We start from the raw sequence: 10,273 nt of genomic DNA, 5'->3' as shown, positions 1-10,273 counted from the left end.
TGACGTATATTTAAAAATTGCATGAGGCAATTGGTTTTGTGAATTACTGCAATTTGTCACAAATCTATAATAAATTGACTAATGATGTCACTTATTCCAGATGAACAATATAAAATGTTATTCTTTGAACTGATATAGCTACTGAATGATTGTCTGCTGTATTGAACATTAGATTATTTGCCTTCAAATACCAAATAAATAAATAAATAGAGAAGGGAAATATGTCTTCAAAGGTAGCATGTAATGAGCCATTTAGAGTTATCAGCAGAACAGATATGCTGCCGTAAACATGCAGAATTATATTGCATTATACAGTTCCTCACTTGCTTTACGAAGTTTAAAACTGGAGAAAATAGAGAAATCAAACAAAGAAGCAAAATAATCGATGCTGCCCAGATAGGTGACTATCGAGGATAGATTAATGAAACAGTTAGATCATTCACGGAATAAAACTGGGACGTTCCACTGTTGGAATGAGATGAATTGTTCACGTTTTTACTGTTTGTAAAAGCAGGTTCTTTGGGAGAAGGTAAATTAAGATGCTCACTCTCAATCATCGAGATAACATCCGACATGATTGGTCTATCAGCTGCATTCTCTTGAACGCAGAGAAGAGCCACGTTTATGTATCTAATCAGCATTGGCAATGATACTTCATCTTGCTTTATTACTGGATCCATCAATTCATGAGCTCTGTCATCTTTCCATAAGCCCCAAGCCTGAAAAGAAATGTCCACGATCAATATTAGTTTAATTTACAGAAGCAATTTTTGACTTTTCCAATTTATATTTTACTCATTAAAGATGGAACATAAGTGAAACAATTTGTCACTTACATATCCAAGAAGGTTAGAGGAATCACTATTGTAGACGCCAGTGTTCCTCTTGCTACTCAATGTTTCCAACATTAATACTCCAAAACTAAACACGTCTGATTTGATGGAGTACAGGCCTTCCAGGGCATATTCAGGTGACATGTAACCACTAAATTTCCATTGTTTCAATTAATATTGAGTGATCTAAGAAAACAGGACAAGCAAACATCATTTTTCAGGAATGGAGTTTTACTTACTAAGTTCCAACAATCCGTTTAGTATTTCCCTGCAACTCATCACCACCAAATATTCTTGCCATGCCAAAATCTGATATTTTGGGGTTCATGTCACTGTCTAAGAGAATATTACTTGCTTTAAGATCTCTGTGAATAATTCTTAGTCTAGAATACTGATGAAGATATAATAGCCCTTGAGCAATTCCTTCAATGATTCTAACACGTGCTTGCCAACCTAACAGGCGCTTTTTCTTTGGATCTGTTGCAATGCCAAAATGAATACTGATCAGCGTAAATGATAACAAGTTAAAAAAATGGAGATGATAAAATTCGACAGAGCACTGGAAAGTAGTGGAAATACTTAAATCTTGTGAATGATAAATCACATACCGAAAAGGAAAACATCCAAGCTTTTGTTAGGCATGTACTCATAGATTAAAATGTTTTCGCCTTGTTCTATACAGCAACCAAAGAGTCTGACAAGGTGTCTGTGTTGGAGTTTTGCTATAAGCATCATCTCATTTTTAAACTCAGTGAGTCCTTGCCCTGACTGATTTGAGAGCCTTTTAACTGCAACTTCTTGTCCATTAAGTAGTCGACCCTGCATTTTTTTTTATTTTGTTAATGTTTTACACCAGCAGCACTTCATTAAGGACATTTGAGGTAGCAACAATTCTACCTTGTAAACAGGGCCAAAGCCACCTTCTCCAAGCTTACATTGCGTAGAAAAGTTTTCTGTAGCAGCAGATACACTGGCCAAGCTGAATAATGGCAACCAAGAATCCTTGCTCTTATCATTTCCTTCTCCATCTGCTTCACAGAGTTCATTTGTTCTTGTTGTAATGCTCATATTTATGTCAAATGCTAACAGATCCCAGTTTGCTTCCATATTCTCTGTTTCGGTATGACTAACAACTTTTAAAATTGTAATTATACATGCTTTATCACATGCCTTATCATATGAAAATATCACCGAGTGATATGAAGGGAAAAAATTTACCTTTCTCTTTGTGTTTTCTCCTCCTTCGTCGAAATATGTAAAAAGAAGGAAGAAGTACCACCGGAAGAACAAGTACTACAATTATCCAGAGTAGTTTCTTGTTTCCTACATCCAGAAACATACATGTTATCAAAGAAATCAAACGAATTGCAGATAAACATGTTATCAAGCTGAGCCAGATAACTTAATTACTTAAGCTACTTCTGACCTATGTTGGTTTCTTTGTTTGTTAGCTTTGTTCATCTGTTCTTTCACAAATTAATTCCTTAAACTCTTGGCTTAGCTTTTAGGATGAAGCCTTACTATGACAAACAATTGGAGAAGTTTTGCTACATCAACTTCCATAATGAAAAAAGTTGATTCCAGAATGCAAAAACTGTACCTTGTTCTGGAGCGGGCACTCGTATGTAGACAGACTGTCCGGTGAAGTTGCTAATTGGCTTTCTGAGATCAATCAGATCCCCAAACCACATTAAACAGCCACTGCCTCCTCCTGTTAGTTTGGAATTGGCATAAGCTCTACAGGAACAGTTCTTCAAGCACTTAGCCTGACATTGATTCAAATTCATACTGTCATTTAGGGAAACCTCTAGCAAATCAGGCGCTTTAAAGTCATCAAGCTTTATAAACTGGTCTCCACTTTTGCAATCTGAAGATCTTTCACATTTTCTGGGCCAAGTCTGGTTGTTTTGTGATTTGAGTTTGAATCCCCTCAAACACTGACAGATAGGTGTCTGGTCCAGGCTGCAAATACTGTTGGGACCACAATGCCCATAATTACCACAATATCCATCTGGAACTGAGAAAACAAGGTCCCACGCAGTGCTCCTCTCGTTCCATATTAGACGCGTGAGCAGACCCGAGGGGTTGACTGTTAAGATCATTATGTTTGGACTGTTATAGGACTCATACCTGAAAGAAATTTCATCTTTATTTTCCACCAAAACTTGATCATAAAGAAAGTTTGAATATGGAGCAGCTACAAAGGCAGCTCCATTCCATTGTCCGGTACAGGTATATTTTGCAGAACCATTGAACGTGCATAATTTAGGCGACACCTGAATGTCAAGTCCGTAGGTAAACTTCCCAGGGGATGGATCGTCAGCACTTTCCCATGATGATAAATATCGTTTCAGACCAGTCTTCAAGTCCCAGCCCAACTTCATGTCTGGTAACAGAGTGTCTGTTAAGTAGTCGAAGCTCTGCCACAAGTAGCTTTCAGTAGTATGACTGCTGGAGTTATCCTTAATAACGAGGTTTCCATTATCTAAGAGTCTTGCCACTGGATTTTTCACTTGGCTAGATACGTTTGTAGACCAGATAGTGCCGTTTGTTTGGTTGAGAAGAACGAGATTTCCATTGTTGCCAATGGTTAATACTGCGTTATGATCGGAGATAGGACTATTTCTATTGGCAACCCATAAAACCGTATCAGGGATCTTCTGGTACCATAGTCCCACGTACCTGTTCTTTGATTTTCCAGGGGAGAAAAAGCCTAGCTCAAACCTTTGAGAAGATGAAACTAACTTCTCGCCGTCACGGATGAACGATGCTGGGGTTAGTGTATCAGCTGCTAATGAAACCTTTATGCCCAACAAGAAGATCAAAGAACGAAAGATGTTGAAGCATGGACGATTCTCCATTCATAAAACAGAGAAGAAAAATCTCTAATAATTGTTTTGAGATCGGGTTCATTTCAATTTATGAAAACAAAAGTCTCGGTCAGCTGTGAAACAAACAAGTCTGTTTCTTGACCTCAATTCTCATGATGTTAACTTTTGAAGTCTTGTAAACTTTCCAAAACGCTGAGTATGGGTGGAAAAATACGTTTGTGTTTAATGATAAAAAAAATAAATTATTGCCAGATTTTCTATTTCTTTGTCCTTGTCGTAAGCAATTTTATAAGTTAGTTTGAAATTTTGAAATACTTTATCATTCGATTATTGACTTTCCAGAGAAAGGATATTCGAGCCTTTCGTTCGGTTCCTATAGCGTCTAATGATCTACAATTAATTGTGTTTTTCATGTAGTTGCTGACATAATCTCCCCATCATCATTCCTGATAATAGCCCCCAAGCTTGTAATCTTTTTCAATATTAATTTCAGGACGTTGATGGAGCCTTCTGAGGACTTATCTCACAATTCTTCCCAAAAAAATAAACAAATTTAATATTTAAGTCTAAGCTAATAAAAATTGATTTAAAGCACCTACTACACTAAAACTACTCTATAATTATAATATAGGGACCAAATTAATTTTATTACTGAGGTTATAGCTTAAAAAAGTGTAGTTATAAGATTATTGTTTTAGCTTAGTTATCATTAGTATAAATAATACAGGATAAAGTATATACTACACTAATGGTTAAAAAATAGAGCTTGTCATATTCATTATATAGACAAGTGGTTTGATTTCTTTGGTTTATTCAATGCATGTGGAAATGGTGGTTCAGGTGGAACACTAGTTACTTCTTCACTAGGTGTAAGTTCATTAAGTCCTTCCTTACCCTTTGAATTTTCATTATTTTCATAAGGTTTAGGCATAGGTCTATCAACAACCTTACCACTACGAAAAGTTATAACTGACTTGACTTGGTCTGTGGGTGGATTTTGTTAAATTTTAGGATTTGATTGTGGTTGGGCTGGAAATTTTCGTTTTCTTGAATGGTGAGTGCAGAAGCAATTTTAGCAAGAGTATCTTTCAAATTAGAAAAAGTTTGTGCATTTTGATTGTTAATAACATCTTGCTTTCTGATGAATGAATGCATTGTGTCTTCCAGATTTTTCCAGGGTGGTGGAACATATGGTGCATAAGGCTGAGGATTTTGAAAATTTTGTGAAGGTGGTGCTTGTGAAGATTGTGCATTATTATTATTCCTCCAACTCAAATTCGGATGATTTCTCCAACCATGATTATAAGTCTGTGAATATGGGTTTGGTTTATTGAAAGTGTTAATGACATTAGCTTGATCATTTAGACATTCTTTAAGTGCAGGCAAAGTGGGACACTCTTGAGTGAAATGATCATTCGAATTACATATGTTACATGCAATTTCTTGAACAGATTTTACTTGATAACTCTTTTTATGCTCCAAAGCTTCAACTTTCCTAACTAGGGATGTGAATTTTGCTTGTAAATCATGATCTTCCCTAAGGTTATGGATTCCTCCACTAGATGGAGATGATTGTTGCTTATTTGTCAATTCAAAAGTTCCAACAGTATCCCAATGTTGTGCATTTTCAGTTAATTGGTCAAGGTAATCTAGTGCATCTTCAGGATTTTTATCCTTAAATTCACCATTACACATCATTTCAACAAACTGTCTACTTTGGGGTATTAAACCCTCATAGAAGTAAGTGACCAATCGCCAAGTTTCAAAACCATGATGTGGGCATATGTTAAGCAACTCTTTAAACCTATCCCAACATTGGTATAATGTTTCTCCATTTTTTTGAGTGAAAGAAGTGATTTGCCTTTTAAAAGAATTTGTTCTATGAGGTGGAAATTTTTTTTTCAAAAACTGTTCTTGCATGTTATTCCAAGTTCTTACTGATCCAGATCTAAGGTTTTGTAGCCAAGTTTTAGCTTTATCTTTTAATGAAAAAGGAAAAAGCTTTAATCTAATTATGTTCATGCTACAATTTTGGTCCGTGTATGTATTACAAACTTCCTCAAAATCTCTTAGATGCAAGTACGGATTCTCAGATTCTAAACTATGAAATGTTAGTAAAAGTTGGATAATACCTGGTTTAAAGTTGAATCGAGATGCTTCTGGAGGAAATACTATACACGACGGTGCTCCGGTTCTGGTTGGATTCATGTAGTCTCTCAGAGTTCTTGGTTGATTCTGATCATGCCCATGTTGAGATTGGTTGTCTCCCTGATCAATTTGAGGGTTAAGTTCGCCCAAAACGTTTTCGCCTTGATTCTCATGCAATGGTTATGTTATAAAGATAATATTTACACAAATTGATAACAAAATAAAATAAAAAAATAAATAAGCAAATAATATAAGTGTACGAAAGAAAATTAAATAACAATTTTGGTGGTTGAACCCACCAATAAAGTAAAAAATTTACAAAAAGAAAAATGGTCATACCATATAATTTTTGATGATATTAATGTTCATAATGATATTAGAATATACATAAACACTAAATTTTTATTATGTGTGAAATAGTTTCATGTTATATTTAATCATTTTATATATTGCTGACATTAAAGTTCGGCTCAACATTGTGATTGGGTTTTTATAGAGATCAAGATAGGAACTATCCTCGGCGTGGTGCTATAAGACTTCAACAAATCGGGTATGATGGCCTACAAGACAGTGAAAACAACAAAGTAAGGGTGCCATGATTGTTGCCAGTGAAGACCTTCTGATGCTTAAGCCTGAAACCAAGTGGTTAGATGATAATTGCAAGAGAGTTCTAAATAGAAAAAGAGAGAGCTCTGGTATTGTTTTTTTACTTGAGAATCCAAAATACTTACATTGTGGGCTGATGCCCTTTTATTGACAAATCTTACAAAATTCACATAGTATTTGGAATGCTTGGTAAGGTAGCATATACCATAACTATTGTCGTATTTGGTTTACACTATCGACATGTAATGGTTAGAAAAATAAGGTATAATAAGGAGTCCTTTTATTTCACCTGTGCTAGAAATAGGACAAGAGAACTTATGAAGATAGTATAACATAAGATTATAATTGGGTAATCGTAACAACTCTAATATATATGCAAGGTATAAGGACATTAGATATTTGAGGATAAGATCAAAGTCAAACATGTATGAAATAATAATGTTAAAAATTTTCTTGGAAATGTGCACTCATTAATAGGATATGACGTGCACATGTGCAGCGAATAGGCATGTTCCGTCATCATCGACTACGTGGCAAGATCTTAAACACTAGCAGATAATCGTACACCTAGTGAAAAATGGAGGGAAGTAACCGAAAAGCGCCAATTGAGTGAGTAATTCAACCGGCAATAGTAGATATTGTGTTTGAAATGGTTAGGGATTTTATTAGAAACTTAAAGCAATTTGAAAATTAAAATGACGAAGGAAAAGGGGAAGAGCGACAAAGGAATCAGAAGAGAAAATAATCTAGTAAGGTAATAATAGTAGAAAGTAAAAAAGAAAAAGAAAGGAAATCTGAAAAAGGATCAACTAGTCTGTTTCCCTAAGTCATTCCTCTATTTTACCGTTCATCCTCTATTGTTGATTTTATTTTTTTCTTTGTTTAGAATTTATATGAATAATGTTGATAAACTAAAGTTTTGAATAGGTATAGTTATTAAAGTGTGTTGGTTTGATGTTTCTAAGGAAAACATGACCATTTCTTTGATATGTGTCCATATAACAAGCAATAACCAATAAAGCTTCCCACGTACTTTGACCATGCTTGGATATAGTTTTTAGTTTAGTTTTGAAAATAAATGGGTACTTGACATATGGTTTGCTAACTACGAGTGCAATATTGCCCCCCTTTCTTATTATTATGTGTTCCATGCATTACTGCTTTATGTGCATCTTTTGTTGTTTATAGGTAGTTAGTAATGTGAATCATGTGCTCCCATTGGCTTTTATAAAAAGCCTAATAGTTGTTTGAATAAAGTATCAAAAGAACTATTGTCCACAAAGCGATTCTTTTCTTTAAATTTCTTTTCCTTTTTTAGTTATTGTTACGTTAGTCCATGCAAATTATTGATCAAGTGTTATTAGAGCATCCAACGATCCATGGCCACACACAATAAATCTAATTATGAATTTTGTGAAGAGGTTCAAGAAATTCTTACAATACATGACTTTAAGTTTTGACCAAGTTTGCACCGCCCTATAAACAATCCTTACTAAACTTCAATTTTTGTATCTTCAACACACTTCCCAGGATGGGGAAATCAACAAGCAAGATGAATAACATGTAAAGTGCCTTTGAGTTGATGGCAACTGGATGGCATAGTTAGCAAGCACATATGGTGCAATCAATAATTCCCTCATTTACGTTCGCCACTGCTCACATTCTCTTACACCAACCAATCTTATTTTACACCTCCAATCTAGATCAGTCCCATACCCAACTTAAACTTTCTTTCCCAAAGTTTAGTGATGACAACCCAACTAGATGGATTTACAAAGTCTACCAACACTTTGATTTCCAAAACTTTGCTTCGAAATAGCAAGTCTAATTGGTCTTTTTTCATCTTGAAAGAGTAACACTCCATTGGCATCGATGGTTAACCAAGTTCAAAGGACTTGAGACTTAGACTGAGTTTACTAAAGATGTCTTACTTCGCTTTGGTCCAACGGATTATGAGAATCCTTTTGAAGCTTTAACACACCTAAAACAAACTTTCTTAGTGGCCGAGTATCAGGAATTTTTTTAAATGCTTTCTTATCAAATGGATGGCTTGCCTGAAACTATTTTATTTGGTCGTTTTGTTATAGGCTTGCATGATGAGATACGACTAGATGTCACTATTAAATAGTCCTGTACCTTGGCTGACATCATTAATATGGCAAGACAAATTGAGGAGCGAAATTTACTTTACAAATGCAGTAGTCACTTTTTCTCGACCAACATTAATATCTATGCTATGGCAGCCAACCCTAACTAATTTTACTAAGGTATTGGCCCCTAAGGCTAAGGACACAATATGTGCCAATGCTTCTCCTCTTATTTGGTGATTGTCTAACCAACAAGCACGATCTCGCCGATTGTGCTATTATTATGATGAGAAATTATTTTCAGCCCACCATTATTAAAGGCATAACTTTTCATGATTGAAGACCCTCCGTTGATTGCCCCTTTTGATACTCGCAATCTAAATAAAGACCTACCTTTGACAAAAACGCTGACTGGAATTTCTTTCCACATCATTGCTGGCATAACTCGTCCAAAAACCCTTCATTTTATAAGAAAATTGTAGAATAAGGTTGTGACAATCCTCATCGATGGTGGTAGTACCCCTAACTTCATTGACCAAGTAGTAATGACAAAATTTAGTCTTTTAGTTATATGTGATCAACTACTCCAAATGATCAAAAGATATGAGGAAATCTCAAATGTCATAAGGACAAATTGAATGATATGTCGAGATCTTAAATGTCATGAGATGGGCCTCAAAATTAAAATAAGGCCTCGACAAATGCTAGGTATCTTGTATTCGAGCCACAACAAGGGCCATAATAATCAAGGTCGGGCCGCGACAAGAAACAAAATAATTGAGATCGGGCCATAGATGAGGGCTAATATAATTATAATTGGGTCGTAGATGAGGGCCAAAATAATTAAGATCAAGCCATAGTAAAGGACAAAATAATTATCATTTGGCTGAGATATTAGGAACCTTTAGAATGCCATGAAGATAACTTGAATAACAGGAGGAGTACTTAAATATTATGAGGTCATGAGCCTGAGGTCGAGGCAAAAATGATGAGGCTAAACTAAGTGTTGTGAGATTGAGGCTTATGAGTATGAAGTCGAGCAAAATCATGTAATGAAGCTTAAAGATGAGGCAAGCATGGCAAAACCATAAATTAAAACAATAAAGGGGTAAGATTATAATTTTGGGATTTTAAAGTTTTACTTAGCCGACCATGGTAGTTGGAAATCAAACGGTTGTGGCTAAGATAGAATCTTCAGCTTGCATGGAGCCTAATGGTAGTGGCAGTTTGCACTGAAGTTGTCATGACTCAATCCAGACCTGGCAATATATTGTCCGCTTTGGGACTTAATAGAGCCCGTACGGTTTGGTTCCTGGGGCGCCTATACACCTTAAAACATATCTTTACCAATTAAGGTATGGATCACCCCTAATAAACCTAGAATCTCTCCCTGTGCTTTGTTGATGTGGGATTCGCCTAGTGTGTTACATACACCCTCTTAGGGACTCAGCGTCCTTATTGAGGTTTGCTCCACTATCGTTCAAGGGGACACGCGGAGCTGCTCTGATACTATTTGTCATGACCCAACCTAGACTTGACAAAATATTGTCTGCTTTGCGCCTAAATAAGTCCCGCACAGTTTTATTCCTGAGGCGCCCATAAACCCCAAATCGTGTCTTGCCAATTAAGGTGTTGATCACCCCCTTAGGAACTCAGCGTCCTCGCTGAGGTTTGCCCCATCATCGCTTAAGAAGACACGCGGAGCCACTCTGATACAATCTTTCATGACTCAACCTAGACTTGGCGAGATATTGTCCGCTTTGGGACT

At 35.9% G+C, this 10,273-nt stretch overlaps 1 protein-coding gene and 1 non-coding gene across 3 annotated transcripts; one reads left to right on the top strand and one right to left on the bottom strand.

Annotated features, from left to right (window-relative positions):
* Positions 1-258: 258 nt before the first annotated feature.
* LOC18038068 (G-type lectin S-receptor-like serine/threonine-protein kinase At4g27290) lies at positions 259-3,871 on the bottom strand. Of its 2 annotated transcripts, none has more exons than XM_006428478.2 (7): positions 2,434-3,871; positions 2,052-2,156; positions 1,731-1,945; positions 1,442-1,652; positions 1,073-1,310; positions 837-984; positions 259-719 (listed from the first exon to the last, which is right to left on the bottom strand). In XM_006428478.2, the coding sequence occupies exons 1-7, from the start codon at positions 3,692-3,694 to the stop codon at positions 405-407; spliced, it is 2,493 nt and encodes an 830-aa protein (XP_006428541.2). In that variant the 5' UTR covers positions 3,695-3,871; the 3' UTR covers positions 259-404. The 2 variants fall into 2 exon arrangements, with proteins under 2 accessions (XP_006428541.2, XP_024038557.1); XM_024182789.1 differs by having other exon boundaries at positions 1,731-1,861.
* A 1,558-nt stretch (positions 3,872-5,429) lies between these two features.
* LOC112097457 lies at positions 5,430-5,538 on the top strand. The gene has a single exon (XR_002904989.1). It is a non-coding gene; the product is annotated as a small nucleolar RNA R71 (small nucleolar RNA).
* The last annotated feature ends 4,735 nt before the right edge of the window (positions 5,539-10,273 follow it).

This window comes from Citrus clementina, unplaced genomic scaffold, assembly GCF_000493195.1.
Source record: "Citrus clementina cultivar Clemenules unplaced genomic scaffold, Citrus_clementina_v1.0 scaffold_6, whole genome shotgun sequence".
NCBI classification, from domain to species: Eukaryota; Viridiplantae; Streptophyta; class Magnoliopsida; order Sapindales; family Rutaceae; genus Citrus; species Citrus x clementina.
This window is presented reverse-complemented; position numbering and strand designations above follow the sequence as displayed.

Excerpts from the sequence above, each read along its gene's own strand:
- LOC18038068 (XM_006428478.2), bottom strand. The coding sequence starts at position 3,694 with ATGGAGAATCGTCCATGCTTCAACATCTTTCGTTCTTTGATCTTCTTG. Across the intron at positions 1,946-2,051 it reads GAGAAAACACAAAGAGAAAG|AGAATATGGAAGCAAACTGG; the intron begins GTAAATTTTTTC and ends ATACCGAAACAG. Across the intron at positions 1,311-1,441 it reads CTTGGATGTTTTCCTTTTCG|ATCCAAAGAAAAAGCGCCTG; the intron begins GTATGTGATTTA and ends GCATTGCAACAG.